This window comes from Pundamilia nyererei, unplaced genomic scaffold, assembly GCF_000239375.1.
Source record: "Pundamilia nyererei isolate P.nyererei 1_Seehausen unplaced genomic scaffold, PunNye1.0 scaffold00068, whole genome shotgun sequence".
In the NCBI taxonomy this organism is placed as follows: domain Eukaryota; kingdom Metazoa; phylum Chordata; class Actinopteri; order Cichliformes; family Cichlidae; genus Pundamilia; species Pundamilia nyererei.
The window spans coordinates 1,326,567-1,346,022 of NW_005187469.1; the positions used below are offsets into that span (position 1 = coordinate 1,326,567).

Sequence of the window (19,456 nt, forward strand, 5' to 3'; positions counted from 1 at the left end):
TCTGAATTATAAAGACTGTTTACGTATCGTGACAGCTGGTAGAGCCAAGCTAGAGGCTCTGCATGCGACACAAGTGTTTGTAAGCCTAGCATGACACAGGATCTGGGGGATGTGGATGCATTGTCGCAGAGCTGCTGAGGGCAAAACTCCAGCGGGGAAATAACGGTACGAGGAATTTAGTTAGCTCAAGCAATGAGAAGAATTAAACTGGGCCAGAGCAGAAGTGTGTGTGTGTGTGTGTGTGCGCATTTAAATCCATCTGTTTCAGTCACTGCACTCATTGTATGTAAATTTCAAAAGCGTTGTGTTAACAGCTACGCTTTGCATTTTCTGTGAAAACCAGCAGTACTTAATCTGTGCCATCCTCCTGCAGCCAGGCTTGTGGAAACGCTCTCACACACGCACACCGAGCTGCTGCGAGGCCACAGGCTGCTGCGATGAAAACTGTCAAACCCTTTGTCAAAACAAATCTTTGTGACTAGAATCCCACAAGATGTTTTAGTTTCTCTTTGTTTATCTCCATACTTAAGTCTACCACGGTGGTTGAAGAATGGAATTTACTTCACCTAAAATAACTCTGATTTTAGGTACTGGTCAGAACTCAAACCCACTACAGGGACATCAGAGATAAATCATTTTGTTCTGTAGTAGAGCTTTGAGGCAAAGCTTTGAAAATACTTGCTTCCTTCTCTGTTTGAGAACAATGTTCTGCTTCCCTGCCAGATTCATCAGTTGGTTGGTTGGTTTGCCACTTTTGGTCGGGACTGAAATGTCCAGTGCTATGAACCTCTGTATTTATGGTCACGAGTAAAACTGATGATTATGAGGACATAATTTAACTAGAACCTTTTTGTGTAATCAAATGCATTCACCAGGCACTTCATTAGGCACTCCTCTTCACCTGCCTGTTAATGCAAATATCTAATTAGCCAAACAAATGTTCAAGCTGGGGGTGGTAATGCTGTGAGGGATCTTTTCTCAGCACACTTTGGACTCTGAGCCTAGTTCTGCCAGAGGTTTCCTTCTGTTTACAAAAAACGTCACCAAAGTGCTTGCTCATAGGGGATCATCTGCTTGTTGGGGTTTCATTGTATTATTGTAGGGTGTTTACCTTACGCCTCAAGCGCCATGAGGCAACTGTTGTTGTGATTTCGCATTATATCAATAAAATTGAATTGAATCGAGCAGGATAATGCTCTTCATGTCACAGACTTCAAATTCTCTCAACAAGTTTCTTGAACATGAAAATGAGTTAATTGTACTCCAACGGCCTCCACAGTCACCAGCTCTGAATCCCACAGAGCAGCTTTGGTCTTTGGATATGTTAGAACGAGAAATCCACATCACGGACGTGCAGCCAACAAATCTGAAGCAACAGTGTGATGCTATGATGTCATCATAGACCAAAATCTGTAAAGCACGTTTAGAGCATCTTGTTGAAACCTTGCCATGAAAAATGAAGCGACTTCTGAAGGAAAAATTTAGCACCACCAAACAAAGAGTGCAATGAGTCTACGCGCAAATCTATGACATTTCTAACATTGGGGCGATCGTGGCTCAAGAGTTGGGAGTTCGCCTTGTAATCGGAAGGCTGCCGGTTCGACACTTGACACTTCACTCGTTGCCTACTGGTGGTGGTTAGAGGGCCCGATGGCGCCAGTGTCCAGCAGCCTCGCCTCTGTCAGTGCGCCCCAGGGTGGCTGTGGCTACAATGTAGCTTACCATCACCAGTGTGTGAATGTGTGTGTGAATGGGTGGATGACTGGTTGTGTAAAGCGCTTTGGGGTCCTTAGGGACTAGTAAAGCGCTATACAAATACAGGCCATTTAACATTAAGTCTAAAGCTAGGGTTTTAAAACATAACATATTATGCTCAAAATAAAACCGCATGCTTAAAAATGTTTGAGGCACTAGCACTGTGCATCTGTCTCTCTTTGTAACACTCAACAGTAGTCACCCATCATGCTTGGATTAAATATAATTTTTCCATCCCTTTTATATCTTGTTCTTTTCCCATGCTCATCACTGACATGAAACTGACAGATCTGGTGGGAAAAAAGCTGAGTGCAGAATGTAAAAAGTGAAATTCTGGCACTCATTAGCTGATATGTATTCAGCATGTTAAAGCTCAGCATAACTGTGTGCTCTGTGACTGCCAGGAAAATTCTGGACAACCTGCACTAATGCTCCCTGTGCTGCTGATTCAGTCAAGCATCGGTTCACAGGATCAGCAAAAAGGGCTTCTTTAATATTTTGGCTTCACTTGTCTGGAGATCAAACTTATTTTTTAATTTCTGAACGCCATTGCTCTTTATGTCCAGTCATTGTAATTGTCTACTACTTGGAACATCATAACTAAAAAAAAAAGGGACGTACTAGACAAAAACTGTTTTCAGATCTGGAGTCACTAAGTGAAATTAAAGTACAGGTGAAAGAAATAGATTTAGAGTTTTAACAGGAATAGGGACGACATTAAAAATAAAACCGTCTTGTCTGTTTTCATTTTAAAGCGAAAACATCAGATCAGAAATTATCTCCGTCCTCACATTTAACGCAGGATTTCTGAATAATGGAAAATGTTTCAGCTGGCATTGTGCGTGAACATTAGAGGATGTCAGGGTGCAGTGTGAAGGTTTGGCAGAATAATGCAGGTCTCACCTTTCCAACGCGCTCCTATTGAGTCCGATCATTCACACCATTCATGCTGGAAGCTGTGGACAAATAAAACACATTTGTGATTTCAACAAATGGGGCTTCGCCAACATTGAATGTACGAGCTGGATGTTCCTCAAAATATTTTTTGATGTGTTGCGACCAAATTATAGGTACTTTAAATGTTTTCTGTGGACTCTCGCATTAAAAGCCATTATGTACTGCTTCACAAACAACTCACATGAATTCAACAAGGTCAAGGCAAACGTATCTTCTACAGCAGTGCTAAAAAATATGCATCTCTAAATATCTCCATTTACTAACATGGTATAATGTTTAAAATGTTACATTTATGTTTTAAATAAATGGACTTTAAAGGCTTTAAGATACAGCAGTTTCTTACAGATGCCTTATTGAGATCGCTGGTTTAAAATGTTACTTCAATCATCATGCTACAACAAAATGTGGCTCCAAAATGCTCAAAGTGGTCCAAGATGCTCATCTTTTTGAGGCTGAAATTTTAAGTCAGTTGTTACCAATCAGTTCAATCATATTGCTGAATGTTCAAATTATTCCCTACTGCAAAGAGCCAATATATTGAGTGATAAAACTAAACATTTTTCAGATGTAACATAGCTGTAAATAACTGTAAACAAAAGATGGACAAAGCCAACGTGACATCACCCAGTGGATGGTGAAGTCAGGATTGGAAGTTTAAATTTATTTCAACATGAGTTTTTTGTTTTGTTAAGAGGGTGGAGCGAGGAAGATCACGGGAAAAATATGGATGGAATAATAATAAAAATGTTGTGTAGTCCCATGTAAAGAGGGAGATCTGCATCAGATCGAGATCAAGACAAATTCTTGCAAATTAGTGCTAGAAATGCAAAATTAGAATTAAACATTGGAGGACAAACAAATAAGCACAGTGAGCCATATTCTTTTTTAGACAACAGAAAACTGCATTACACTGACAGCCAAGCAGGAAGCTACCTGCTCACGATCAAAGGGAACGCACCTTTGAGCCTTAGAAGAATTTATATTAAAAATAAATCACCATTTATTTTCATCATAATTCTGATAGAAAATTTGGCATTTTCATAGACATCATAAAAATTGATCTAACACACTGTCTGCATTTTTGAATCTTTAATATTTTGTGTTTTTACCTCTGTGATATGAATAAAAAAGGCTGAGTCGTAATTTATCAGCTAACACAAGTGAGCTAGGGCAACAAGATGAGTTTATAAACTGTACAGGTGCAATACACAATCCCACATACCAGCTAATCAAGGTTAAGCAACAGTCTAAAAAAAGCCAAACCCTATAACTGTACTCACCAAACATAAACATCTTGGGTGGTCACCTTGCAGCCACGATATTAGTCAGAAAATCTGTAAAAAAAAATACTCCAAAAGTCTTCAACAGCACAAACACAGCAAAGAGAGCCAACTTAATGAAGATAGCCATTCATCTCAGAGTTCGTATGAAGAGGGAAAATATCCAAGACCAAATCTGTTTTTCCAAATCTGTAAATGCTGTTTAATGCTGTAAACGTAGACATTATACCATGGCAGTCTGAGGATTCACTTGCTCTGGAATCAGTGGCCTTAAAAGGAATTCAGTTTCTGCCACTTCTGAGTTTGCTTCACTTTTAGGATTTTTTAAATTTTTTAAATTATTATTTTATTTTTAGAAAATAAGTAGTTCCCAGTCTGCTGCGTGTGGTTGTGGCATTCATTCTAAAATGAACTGCTAAGCCCCGTTTACATAGGCCCAGTGATTGGCCTGTGATCCCATTGTGACCAATTTCAGTGGTTACCAAGTAGCATACAGTGCTACTATGACTGTTGAGAAACTGTGACAAATGTAGCACAAACAGGAAACAGACTGTTCACCTTCAAAGTAAAAGTTGTTCTTTTAGTGGTAAAACAGCTTTTACCTAGAAGGCAACTGGATCTTGTTTGTGTCAAGCATCGTTGCTGTTTGGGGCTATTTGAGTGCTTGCAGACAAGTCAGCATCTTCCATGCAACTGTGGCAACTCTAGCAACCAAAGCAATCACAATGAGGTTTTTGTTGCAGGGCACTGTTTGCCAAAGATTTTACTAAAGGGAAACCAAAAACCTTGAGCAGTTACTCTCGTACCAGTTGTGGAATACGTCCAGAGGATTGCTAAGTTGGTGCCCAATCAGCCTAACATGCCCAAAAAAACATCAATCGCATATAGTTCATTCAAACCGGCCATGCCACCTGCATATGTCACCAGTTTGCTTGATAATATTTATTTGAGAAGGCAAACAATTATCTTTTACCTTTCAGTTAAATCTCAGCATACATACACACACATACACATAACTAGGATATTGCTGAAGCTAAACAACATACATGCTTTAACATGTATTTCTAATATTACAACCTCTGTAGGTGTCTTTCAGCGTGCTACAGTCTGATACACCACGCTTGAAAATTAAACGGCACTCCTCAGCCCACCTGCATCCAATTACACTCAAAGAGCCTGATCAGTCTTGACTGCAGTGTCTCATCAGTGCTTCTGTAATGTAAAGGTTTCTGCTGGGAACTTCCTGCCGCACGGATGGTGCCAAGGCGAATTAAACACTTTACAGAAAGGAATTGCACTTTTTGTCAGAAACTTAGAAAGAGAGAGAGGGAGAGACTGGTTGATTAAAATTTATGGCATGTAGAGAGTTTAAAAGCTTTGGGGTATCATTGGGATGATAGTTTTAGTGGCTAAATGGCTTTGGGTCATTCATTTCATGTGTAAATTTGGATAAAGCCAAAGTCGACACATTCTTCAAATGCAAGTGTGCTTCTCATTATGATATATTGCCGCTGCTGTTATTGCCGTTGTCTAATGGGATTTGTGCCAATAAAGCCTTGCTAGATGTTTTAGCTGTCACAGATATTCAAATGTAAACAACAGCATGAAGATTATTTGTTGCTCCTGTTTTCCTAATTCTTTTGTTCCTTGTAATATATGGTTTCAGGGTTTTAAATCTTCTTTTCCTCATTCTTTGTGAAATTCCTCTGGAAGTGCAGTGTATATATTTTCCATTTCAAAGAAATCCTGTTAGTACACTTACTGTCGGTGAGCAGAGAAGAACACTGATTACTTCATTCCACTTTGTAAAAGTTTATTTTTTTCTTGTTTCTCTGTTTCAAAGACTTTAAAACCACATTTTCTCTCCACGGAAAATGTGTGAATTCAATCAAATGTTCCTCAGAGTCTTCAGTTATTTAAATAAAAAGCTTTTTATCTTCAAGGCTTTAAAATGTTATATACTGAATCCTGTAATTGTCCTTAATGATTACAGTGGACATGTCAAAGCTTCGTCCCCAAGTCATCAGAGTCTTAAAGGATGACACCTTGAAAGTGTAGTGGAAACTTTGGGGCTTTCTTTTCATGGCATTAATCATACATGAGCCAGCTGCAAGTGCAGTTTTGGCCCCTTTTCTGCTATTTGCTGGATGATCAGACATTATAGGCTTTGCAGCCACGAGTGAGAAGATGGTTGCCTGCCCATGATCTTTGTGTGTGTGTGTTGGCATGTTGGCAGCCGTTTACCTCATCAATACAGGAGCGGACTTTTGTTCCATTTGACTCACGCCATCATTGTCTTGTATTAACACCTTCAGGAGATCCAGAACACTGCAGCAAAAATACTAACTGTAACTGGAAAGGGGAACCATATGTTTCCCATATTAGCTTTTCTTCTTTTGCTCCCTGTTAAAGTCAGAATTGAATTTTGCTTACAAACATGTTTTTCCTCACATCTCGAATAATCCTACCACGTCATATCTTAATGAACTCATTTGCTCTTTACTCTTTCCCCTTCCCCAAATGCGTCCCTGAGCCTGGTTTTGTAGGACATTTTTGTTCAAATCGAGTTTTTCCTTCCTACCATCACCAAGTGCTTATTTATAGGGGTCTGTGTGGTTGTTTGAGTTTCTTTCTAATATTTTACCTTACAATATAAACCACCATATGGCAACCAATTAAAATCTAATTGAACTATGGAGCTCCTGAATTTTGATAGAAATGGAAATACAGTTCAATCTCAACTATTATTTTTAACTTACAGTCATATGTTTGAGTACAAGCTTTTGATGAATGAGGGGTTCGGGACGATAAGCCGTATTTTATTCTGAATCTTTCCCTCATTTGATTTTTTAAGTCTGTGTAGAAAAATAACAAAAACTGTAAACAATAACTGACTTTTGCTACTTTTAGAAATGGTAGTTTTAGAAAGGGGTGCTGCATATATAATTATGTGGTTATTCATGGTTCCCAAGTAGAAATCAGAAATTGATCAGCAGACTTCATCCTCTGTGGACAGTACTGGTCCAAAATGTAAAAACACTGACGTATTCATTCACACACATCAACCTGGAATGTAAAAAAAGCTATTTTGCTTTCATATTTTAATGATGAATTTTATTCACCTCTTTAGGTTTTTTGTCAACTTCCCATCGGCCAAACAGTATTTTAGCCAGTTTCAGCACCTGGAGGATCCTGAGGAGATGGCACGGAGCAGCCAACTCCGGCAGCATGCCTGCAGGGTGATGAATGCCATCAACAGTGTGGTGGAAAACCTCCACGACCCTGAGAAGGTGTCGTCGGTGCTGGCCCTGGTGGGAAAAGCCCACGCTATCAAACACAAAGTGGAACCCGTGTACTTTAAGGTAACTTTCGAAAATGACCCGTTTTTTGGGCTATTTTTTTTCAGACTGCGAAACAAAGCACGGCAAAAGATTATTGTCAGGGGTTCTCTATCCTGAATAACTAGCAGTTTAATAAAGGTATTTTCTTGCTTCAGCAGCCCCTTCAATTATCAAAGCAGCCCAAAGAATTGTCTCATTAGCAGTCTAATATCATGGGGGATATTTCACTTTTGCCACTTTACTCAGGACAGAATTCCTGTTTTACTTGTTTTTCTGTTTTATTTCTCAAATGTAGCTGCAGTGTTTTGCTTTGTGTGTGTTTTTAATAGAAATACTTCAAGCTTTTGTGAAGCTGGAGGCTTCAATCTTTACTTAGACACATGCAAACAAATTATGGAAGAATTTTATGGAGCATCAAGTTTATCTTGTAATCGTTGTTCTGTATAATGTAAAAACATGCATGGGCATAAAAACCAATAATAACAAATGCATTAATTTAGTCCCAGATCTTTAACCCTGTGTTGAGTTTTATTTTTGGATTTATGATTTGTTCTTTTGGATTTAAGGAATATTTATGTTTTAGCTCTATATTTGCCTTGAGTTTAGTATTTCTTAGAGCCTTGTAGTTATTTATATTTCTAGTCCACATTTGGACCATTCATAACATGCTGAACGCCACTACTGCTCAGTGTGCAGGAGGATGGCTCTCTTTGAACTCTGTTTTGTGAAGCCAAGTCTATTGTAAATAGTCACCTCTTGACTGTTGATGGTATCAGTTACCCAAAGGCAACTGAACCTCTCAATCCAAACCATCTTATAAAAATGAAATCCAAAGCTGCCCTAACACCACCTGGGAAATTTGTGAAAGAAGCAGTTTGTTGCCTTTCATGTTCATTCTGTCCTAGTCTCATCTCTGTGTCTTATCATCAGTTGTATCTCCATATTTTGTTACCCTTTCTGTCTCCTTTTGTGTCCCGTTCCATTGTTTGTTCTGCCAAGCTTGTACGTCTTAGTCCTGGTCTCAGCATATGTTACTTCCTGTTTTATTTTGATAGTCCCTTGCTCATGTGCTCCCTCTTTTTGCTTTGTTTTGCCACATTCTGTTCAGCTGTGCTCCCAGGTGTCTCCACTCTGCCCTAATCTCCTCTTGTGTACATATTATCTGCGTGTCCTTCTTTTCTCTCATGGTGTGTGTGCCTCTGTCCATCTGTTTAGCCTCAAGCTTGTTCCTTTTCAACCCTGTGTTGCTTTTGCTAGCATAGATAAAGCTGTGATTTTAAGTTTGCTTCCATCTGTTGAGTCCTGCACTCTGGGTCCACTCTCTGCCTGCCAGACATTCTGATCATGATGTTTACATTACTAATCCTAACCCTAACACAGACGCAGGAAGACTGATCTTAAAGCAAGCTGTTTGAAATAATTCAAAAGGTAAAACACAAGTCCAAAAAGAGAACCTGGAAAAATACAGAAACAAAAGCTTGAAAACACATGGAGAAGGATCCAACAGTGCCTGGATCGGGGAAGGATTGGGGAAGTGGAGAGAGATGAGGAAAATGAAACAGTTGAACTAGATCACAGACGAGACACAAGACGAGACAAGGGAAGCACGCTGGAAGCAAAGCACAAGGAACACTAATTCACAAGATAAAACAGGAAGTGGGAAAATGCATACAGGGATTTACTACGGGAGACTTGACACAAGAGGATAGAGCACTGTGGGAAGAATTAAACTCCCACTATTAAACTGAGGCAATTAAGGGGGAAATACATGAAACTATCTATACACTAAGAAAACAAAGAATCGTGGAATATTGAGCATTCCCTAATCTTTTAACAATAGTCCATAAACATCTGACAAATGAGAAGACCAACGGCTGGACTTTTGGGAGAAGGATGTCCTATCCTCATCTGATATAAGATTCAGTCCTTTATTTAGCAGGGGAACAATCCTTCTGAAAATCTACACCCTGGAGTTTTTCAGAAAATTCGTTTTCAGTGATTTATATGTGGACGAACAGTCCAAATTCCTGAAAAAAGACACGTGTATATATGCGGAGAGCTGTGACACTAATAAGTCCTGTTAAGATCAAATCTCCTTTACAAGTGAGAGAAATGCCAGGTGGCAGCTTTTTGGTCCCATAACATATCAACCACTGCAACAAAAGTGCAACAAATACATTATATAGGAAAAACCCACAACAGTAAAATAACAGCGGCCATAGAAACAACTACATGCCGCAGGAGTTAATGTCTCTCTCACACTATCCCAAATATCCTCCTCTGTCACACCAACTCTCTGCATTGCCTCCTTCACTACATCTATGAATCTCCTCTGAATCTTTTCCTCCCGACTAGCAGCTCAATATTCAACATCCTTTCTCCAATATTTCCACTGTCCACACTACCATCATGTGAACCTTCTCTCTTGCTATCTTTTTAAATTAAAAAAAGTTTTATGCACAATTTAAAAAAACAAACAAACAAAAAAAAAACAACCCAGCAACAACATCAGTCTTTACTTTGCCTATAGCTTTCTGTAAAAACTTATATGTGTAAGGTGCTTCACAAGTAAATACAGTTTTCCACAAACCTGGAGCACATTAAAAAGTTAGCTTTTAGAGAAGCGTAGACAGAATCAGAACCAATTAAAAATGTCTTAAACTCATTTTTGTATACAGCTCATGTTTTTACATAACACTTGTGTTACATTCAGTGTTCCTCCTGCTCCATCTGACGGGGGAAGTAGATTATTTCTCTTCAAGTCTTCTGAATGTTGTGTTGGTTCATAAACGCAACAGTAACGAGAGAAAACTCTACCACCAATTAGACCTGCATTGATCACTCTGTGAATAGGTCATTAAAAAAATTAGTCCCACTGTATATTCCTTGAATTTTCAACCTCACGTGTTCAACGCCTGACTTTTTTTTTTTTTATTTTTTTTTTTAGGCCAGTCATACATTTCATACTTCCTGTTTTTTTTCATAATGTGTCACATTATGGCCTGAAGTTTTTTTTTGTGTGTGTGTTTTTTTTTTAAGGTTGGCTTAATAGCTGAGACAAAACTGAAACTGACAGCCAGGTGGTAAAACTGAAGGTGCTGCACATATAAGTGAGAAAAAACTAAGAAACTCTGTACAAGGAACAGTGGGGAGATATGGGAACAAGAAACAAGCAACAACGACTGAAGGAGAACATCCAGATGTTTGTCCAAGCGAATTAGGTACCAAACAAACACAATGACCTGATAATCACCTCTGAGGACTGTATACTGCAACATTTACGTTTGAGAAATATAAAACAAAACCGCAGTGACTCAAGGAAGCACCAAGTTGCTTCCTGAATGTCCAAACGCTCCGTACAGACATCGATACAACCAGAAGTCCTTAGATCTAATGACTGGATGAAATACGAGAGCCCACACTGTTCACTGATCACATTCTTCATGCCGGCCACTGGGCAGGATACAGAAATAAATCCTACCAGATCATCATCAACTACCTTTATTCATTTAGTTTAATAAGATAAAGGGTTTGTGGCATAGTGGTGCCGCAGTTAACACTGTTGCCTCACAGCAAGACGGTCCTGGGTTTGAGTCCACTAGCAAGCTGGAGACACCCCAGTGTGGAGCTTGATGCTCTCCCTGTGCCTCCCACAGTCCAAAGACTTACACGTTGGGTTATTTGGTAATTCTTAACTCCAACTGTCGTCACATTTGAGTGACAGTTAGCCTCACCTTCAAGTTGATTAGATAATTTCTAATCCGTGGTCTTACGAATGGGAAGATTAGGTCTTTTACTCTGTACAATACAGTATATTCTCTCACCCAAGTAAACTGAAGGCCATGTGTTCATGTAAAGGATTTTTTTAGAAAGAGGGAGACAAAGTGGATATCCTCTACTGCCATTGAAGATTGTTTAGAAGAAAACAAAGCCTCATATGCTTTGACAGTTTAGCAATAATCCCCCCAAACCAACCAAAAAAAACCCCCCAAACCAACCAAACAAACAAAGAAAAACCCCAACACAAAACAAACAAAGATACATTTATGTCCTAAAAGCTTCAACCTCTCCAGCACGTTCCCAGCATGTTTTGTGCTTCCTCCAATGGAGACGTCATGTGTTCAGCTCCATATAGGATGTAGTCTTGGACTCTACTGGAACAGCTTTTACATAAATCACATTAATAATAATTAATTATTTTTACCTGTTCATAACAAACCTTAAACACACTATTTTATTCCTGGTTTTATGAGAAGCTAAGCCTTGCTTCAGCCTCTGTTCTAAAACGAGCTGTTGTAGCTCCTTGCAAACAGAAGGCTTGAATAGATGGTAGGCGGGGCTTCTGTGCTCAGAGCCGGAGCTATGTGTCTGAGGTGACCATGTTCGGCATATCCCCTCTTTGTTGCAAATCTGTAACAAATTACTTGATGTCTCCAGGTAAAACCACACAAAGAGGGCTATAGTTTTGATTTTCCCAGCACGGTAACTTTCATCCATATCACATTCATGCAGCTGCTCAGCCGATAGAAATCCTTTTGTTTGGTGTCACATAACATGTCAAATATGACTCAAAGCTTTGATAGAACCCCCCCTCATAACCTCGTGTTGAGAAGCTTTTGTTAAATCAGCATCAGCAGTTTGGTTTTATTGCCCCAGTTCTGCCCAGGTCAGCTGACTTTATGGTGGGCTGCCACACTTACACTGAGCTTTCTCTCTCTGTGCTTTTGCTTTAGCCACCTCTGCTGCTCTTTCTCTCGACTTTGTCATTTCTGTTCCTTTGTTTCGCGTGTCCACCCACTGCTTTCATGTTTTACAGTTATCATTTTCAATTCTCACCTGTCTCGCCCACTTCTCTGTAACGCTGAAATGAATTCCTATTTCTCCATCATGCTGTTCCCGCTTTACCCACAGAACACAATTTTTCTGCATTACTCGCACCCCCGCCCTTATTATCTCAATAGCCACATTTCCCCTCGCTCTCCGTCTCTCTGTGGCTCGCTTAATGAAATTTGTTTGTCACCTCTTCCTCTCAGATCCTGAGCAGTGTGATGCTGGAGGTGTTTTCTGAAGATTTCCCAGAATTCTTCACGGCAGAGGTGCAGATGGTGTGGACCAAACTGATGGGGGCGGTGTACTGGCATGTGACGGGGGCCTACACAGAGGTGGGCTGGCTCCAGGTCTCCAGCTCGGCTGTGTGAAGAGTCGGGAAGAAGAGGTGGTAAAGAAGTTTTCAGTGGACTCAATGAAGTTTAAAGAGAGGCAAAATAATGTGTTTAAAATGTTGATGGAGATTTTGCGACGATGGTTTCACAGACATGGATCAGATTAACATGGTAATCCGTGCAGTTTTGTTTCTTTATTCAACTTCTTTTGGATGAAGCACCAAAAAGCTTAGCATTTTGGTGCTAAGCTTTGCACGTCTCGGAGATCAGATCAGTTGGACACCAAGTAATGTAGCCAAACATTTTTATTTAACTGCTGTTAGATTTCCACTTACATCAGTGGCGCTCTGCTGTGTTATCACTGCTAAGGCTAACTATCAGTTCGACATCCGCACACACTGCTGTTGCTGCCAGAGGCACACAACCAGTCACTTTCTGTGTAGCATAAAATCTTCCTTTTTATACACCTGCTGAGATAAGACTGCTTCAAAAGTGTTAATGAACTTCTAAAATCAATTAAAAGGTGACCAATCCTTCTGTTTGTAAGCCTGTCAAGCTTTGCATTCTTGCAAAGGGCTCAAAATTGTAGCAGTGGCAGATGCACTTTAATTAGAGACAGATGAGGATAAAAGCAGAATTTGCTAATCGACATTAGCTGTGCAAGTTAATATATTTCTAGAGTTGTAAATATGAAGTGCAGCTGCAGCCTGCAAGTACCGTAAAAGACGAAAGAATATGTGTGAAAAATGTGGAAGACTTATTTTTTTGGATGTCCTTGCCGGCACTGTAGCAATCAGAATTATTGTCTGAAGGCCAAGAAAAAACTCCAACAGATTTATTTTCCCAAGCAGACCATTATGGCAAAAGCCATAATGGTCCACTTGATGGTCATATTTTATTTTTATTTTTTATTTTTCCTTGTATGATGGTATCTTATGGAGTCTTTAATACCTGTCAAAACACAGCATTTTTTTCCCAGACAAAAATTACTGAAAAAGATCACCTTTTGTCAGCTAACAATAACTAGAGATGGGCCGATGGGGACGTTGTTTCCATGTAAAACAGAGATCCAGCTAAATGGACAAATTAAATGCATGTGTCCTTGTTCCTTTTAAAACAAAGATAATTGACTGACAGATAATCGATTTACTACAAAACTGTTAATGGTCATTTATAGTTCTTCTCCATTTATGCAAACTACTGATGATTGTTTTTAAAATAAATAAAACAATTTCAGACATTTATCTTTTCAAAATCACTGCATCTTAAAACAGTTTAGAGTACAATAACAACGAATGAGAGAATTTTAGCTTATTCTTACATTTTTTTCATATTAAACAGTAAATTGAAATTTAATTGTATTATATTTGATTATATCACCTATGTTTGAATAGGTTTTAAATACATATGCTTGTTCTAATGATCTAATCGGTTGCTGAACGTGGATCTCTTGATAGAAAAGTAGGTCCAGGGTCGAGAATGTTTGCTTGGTATGTTCCCGCAGTCTTTGTCCCCCAGACGTTTATGGTACATAATAGGAACCTCTTGGAACTTGTTACAGGGGTTAGCCTTAGGAGGAACTCTCTCAAAGCTAAATAAAATGGGATTGTGTGACTGCACAGCTAATTTGAGGCCTTGCTTGAATGAAAAATAGACATCCATGAAAACTGTCATTTAAAATGTGTCAAATTCTACCCAAACGCAGCAAAAGGTCTAATGTGTTTTATCAGAATACTGTAGAAAAAAATCCCACCCCACCACATCCAGAAACACAAAGCTTGACAGGCACGCTCTTACGAACATGTATTTTATCCATCTGGAGCAAGAAAAGACGTTTATTTCTGAAAATAAATGCGGATTATACTTAACAGAGGTCATTTCTGTGGAAACCTGCAGTTTCAAGGCGACGCACATGAATACACTTCACAATACTTTGAAAGATGGAAGAAATGCTTAGACACAGAATGACTTTTAGCTATTAGACGGGGCAGTTAGTTGTTGAAGCCCCGGCTACGGGACCATGGAGCTGCTGACTGTTAATAGATCCTCTTTGTGTCCTGCTTCAGTATATCCTCATGTTCAGGGGACGTGCGGCCCCTTTTCTCTCTATTTAATGTCTTGTTTAACTTTACTGAGGTGTTGTTTGTATAAGCGTACAGTGAGTAAATGTGCACACTCTTCTACCTTCGTATACAACTCAAGGACACGACCTGTGGATGCGTAAAAGAGGGCTGGCTTTGCTTCCCCCCCCCCTCATTTCATCTCATTGCACACACACACACTAACAATGTGAAAGTGAGATGGAAAATATCAGCAGGTGCACGCTTACACTTTCACGCACAGGCATGCCGTAAGACGTCTCTCATGTGAATATTTACAGGAGGGTCGCTTAGTTTACATCTTTAAAACCCGATCAGAGAGTCGTGCTGCTTTGAAGTCTCCATTAAGGGCTTTAGAAACCCACTCTGGAGGTCTGTGGAAAACACATCTGTTTCAGAAGTGCCATCAGTCGGTTTCTTTAGATCTCTGACCAGTCGAAAGCAAAAAAAAAAAATCCAAGTATTACAGAATGTGGCCTGTGCTGCCTTCTCGTTACCTTACCTGACCTCACCTTCTTTGAAGTTCACGTGCTCCTGCTGGCAGTCCCCATCTTCTCAAACACACACAGCAAATCTGTTTAGGGTGGACACTTGATCCAATCTGCAGTTTGCGTCTGCTGCAGTGACGTCTTGTTTCTCCCATCTGACCCCCGTCGGCATCAGCATCTGGCATTAATGAGGAGGTAATGAGTCTCCTCTCCTCCTCATTTGGCCATTCATCTACTGTAACTTCCCATTGCCTCTGCTCGGAGCGCGTCACTGAGAAGGAAAACAATTACAAGTGGACATATGGCATTAAACCCACCGCGGTCATTCCCAACAGCGCTATATACGTGCATACACGTCTTTCATTGACTGAAAGAAGATTCAGATTCTCGATTACAAACACACAACACAATCAAAGGAAAAAAACTGGGATGCTGTGAAAAATGTAAATAAATACAGAAATGCAATGAGTTGAAATTTCATTAACTCTTATTTTATTTATAATAGAACATACACAACAAATCAAATCATTAAAATGAGAAAATGTACAATTTTTAAGAAACTCATTTTGAATTGATGGCAGCAAAACATCTCAAAAGTTGGGACAAGTCAGTGATAACCGCTCTGTAGCATCCTTTTTCTTTTAACAACAGTCTGTAAACATCTGGAAACAGAGGAGAACAGCTGCTGGACTTTTGTGCCATTTTGTCTGATTGAGGATTTTAGCTGCTTAAAGGTTCCAGGTCTTCTTTTGTTGTGTTTTTCATTTTGTTGAAAGGTCGGGACTGCAGGCGGGTCAGTTCACATCTTGAATGATTTGAGTAGAGAACAGTTTCTACTTTGACTCAGTCCATTTTAAAAGAGCTTCGGCTCAGAGAAGGAGGCACTGTGTCTGGATCGTGTTCACATGTGGCTTCTTCTTGGCTTGAGAGAGCTTTTAGTGGCTGTCATTGTGATCTGTGTTCAGACGATGTTTTCTGGAAGCCCGTGCAGTGATTTCCATGACAGAATCATGCCTGTTTATGTTGAACAGCATTATTCTGGGTTATTCCATTTGTAGATGGTTTTTTTTGCATGTCAGTGACTCTGTTCCAACTTTTTTTAAGACGTGTTGCTGCCATCGAACTAAAAATGAGAGGTTTTTCCTGAAATCCTAAAATGTCTCTGCTTGATCATTTCTACAAATAAAATATGGGTTTGAGATTTGCACATTCTTGCATTCTGTTTATATGTTATACAGCGTCCCAGCGTTTTTGGTAAAAGCGTTCTCTAAAGTTCTAAGTGTTTTGTTTTTGTCTTGCACCGGTGGGTTTAAATATTATTCTGTCATGATATCCTTTACAAAAACAGCCCCCTGATGTGTGATTGAATTTTTACCAAAGAGCCCAAGTGAAGAAAACACGCAGTGCTTGTTTTTAGCTCATCTGACTGAAAGACTGATGCCTTGGTGAAGCTCGGTCATCAGGTGTCGTAGGCCTACAGTACTGGTCTGATTTTAGTGAAGCTTGCACACTTATCACTTCACCCAAACGATGCTCAAGGTTAATGTTAAATGTGTTCTTTTATGGGCCCTTTATCGCTTTCACTTTACAAACTTTAACATATTTACAACTCACTCGCACCTGATGTACAGAACAGCATTCGATTCAGTCCATTTAGCAAAATCATTGACATAAAAGGATAAAACATTGCATGCGCTACAAAATAAATAATAATAATAACTTTGTGAAATATCAAAGGATGCGATGACTTCAAATATTACTTTTGCACACATGTTGCATACTACTTGGTCATGATGGAGGGCGTGGTCACGATGGGGTGAGGGGGCGTGGTAGCGGAGGGCGAGGTCATATTGGTTGAAATTCTTTTGTTAAAGAAGTTAAATGAAGAATAATAATAATATAAACTAGCACATGCCTCTCTCACAGACAGAGCTGAATCAATGTAGGATTCAAAACTAACCTTTATTCAGGTTGAGGACAAAGGAATACAAAATCCTTCAAAGAGACAAACAACAGAAACTCCAGGCACGCGTGAAGGCAGAATACAAGGGAGTATTAACAACCACTTTGAGCTCTAAGAGAAGGAAGATCGGGCAATTTATACACACAGGAGGCCAATCAGGAGGCAAACAGAGGTGCAAACAATCAGGAGAAAAGCACAGGCAGGAAGCAAAACTGATGTAAGAAAGCTAGACTTCAAAATAAAACGGTAAACAAATGAGACGACACTTGAAGCAGACCAAGAGCAGCTATTAACAAAAGCTGGGACACAGAAATGAACACATAAGGGAACCACAAAACTAAACATTGCATTAAAAATGTTCAAAATTCAGAAGTGAGACTAAACGACCCAGACCGTGATGACGTGACAGTAATCTGTGAATGGCGATGGATCGTGTACCTTATGAGCTGCTACATCAACCACCTTGTGCTTCACTGACAGTCAAACAAGGTCAAGAATTGCTTCATAATTTGGATTCAACTCTTGCTTTTACTTGATAAATTATATTTGTTTCTGAACAATTTGAGCAAAATTGTCTCTCGAGTGGGCCTCGCTGCGTCGAGGAAATTAGTTTTATTATTGGCTCAAATTCAAAGACTGAAAAGGTTTTTAAATTTGTCTACTTGTGTTTGTACCAAACAGTTAACCCTGTAAGCCTGAACCACAAAAATTGCCAGAAATTTCAAATTGTTTGTTTGAACCATTTGACAAAGTAAGAAAAATAATTACATATTAGTTTTCATATGAGTTTTATTTTATATCATTTTGCATATAAGAAAAGGATTTAATGGGGTTAGGGTTAACAAAAATCAAACGGATGTAGATGTCTCACAAAGTGTCAAATATGACACATCTGGTGTTGCAGGGTTGATCCTCTAATTATTGCAGTTGATGATTTAAAAAAAAAAAAGAGTTTAATTATAGCAAAAACTTGTAAAAGTGGTTGTAGCTGCTGTTGATTAAAAACAAAAAAAAACAGTGTGATAAAAGTCCTTATGTGGTCATCTCCCAATACTCGCACACCAGACGATAAAAAAAAAGCAATTTACTTTTTCTTTTGCTCTGTTTTTGAACAGAAACTCTTTTTGTTAACGATTTATTTAGACAGACGAGGCGGTCTTCACGGGGAGGTATGGTAAATATCTCCAAGGATCTCCTTTGAAATGTCCCACATGCACACAGGAGCAGAGAACAAACTTCTTTATCTCACAAATACCTAGTTTACATCCCAAGGTATTACATTCACATAGCGGCTCAGTTTCACTGATTAGCCCGCCATAAGAAAATGTCACTTTGTGATCTTTAGATAATGAAATGAAAACACTACTTGCTGCTTTAACGACTCTCGACTCCTGCAAATGTTTACTGAAAGCTCCCCTTCCAAGCTGAGCTGTGAGCTAATCTCTCACAGCAATGAGTCAGACAGGTGGATAAAAATACACGCAGGAGTCAAACAAACGTCAAGAAAACTGTTTCCACTTGGGCTCAAATCGCTTAGGAGGCAGTAAAACTGCTGCTGGTCTTGAATGATCTGGTTTAAAAATGCACTGCGGTCCTTTTCAAAGCTGCAGGCTCTGTGCATCTCGCCATCTGTGTGCAGCACGAACCTCACCACAATATAAACACACAGCATTATGTGTAGACACATCCTAGTTAAACACATCGCTGCATTGCTTTCCACACGCACACGGTTGGGCATGTTCTCACATGCAAAGTTTACTAAAGCAACATAATTCACTTATTTTAATCTAAAAATGTAAATTTTTTGGCTCATTCAATCCATATCATATGTTCATGTTCATTCCCTTTCAGCTAATAAGGGCATCACAGCACATGTGGACTTGTGCGTTTTTGTTGTGAAATGTTCCTGTCTATGAGTTGGAAAGTTAGGACTTTATATTTTTCTAAATATATCTCTGAGGAGGGTTCTGTGTATTTCAGTACTGTATATGCATATGTAACTGTACACTGTTGCTGGGAGCGAATTCAGTGGCTTTGTAGTGTTTTTGAGCATGTTTGCACAGACTTGTACCTTCGCAGACCTGGTGAAAATCAATCATGACCATCAATAAAATCTACTTGTAAATTTGTCTGTCTTTGTGTTTTTTAAAGATTACTGTGTACACACTGATGATTCGGATCAAAATGGAAACCAAGCCTCTGGTTTTACCTGTTTTTAACTACAAACAACCAAGAGGTTCAAGATGTGCCAGGCCGAAGTGAAACTGAAATGGTGAAATGATCAGTTTCCTGCATGTTACATAATCATGCCTGTTCAGGTAATTGATTGTTCCCTGCGTCTGCGCGACACAACATTACATCCAGGTTACATCACCTGTGTGCAGTACAGTGCAGTACATGAGTGCTTCATA

At 39.3% G+C, this 19,456-nt stretch overlaps 1 protein-coding gene across 1 annotated transcript in view; it reads left to right on the top strand.

The window, feature by feature from the left end:
• The window catches only part of cygb2 (cytoglobin 2), a 39,985-nt gene extending 20,823 nt beyond the window's left edge, over positions 1 to 19,162 (top strand). The window contains exons 2-3 of the mRNA XM_005736259.2: positions 7,123 to 7,354; positions 12,367 to 19,162. Of these exons, the coding sequence (XP_005736316.1) occupies positions 7,123 to 7,354; positions 12,367 to 12,531 (397 nt within the window). The 3' untranslated portion in view covers positions 12,532 to 19,162. The remainder of the gene's footprint in view (positions 1 to 7,122; positions 7,355 to 12,366) is intronic.
• The last annotated feature ends 294 nt before the right edge of the window (positions 19,163 to 19,456 follow it).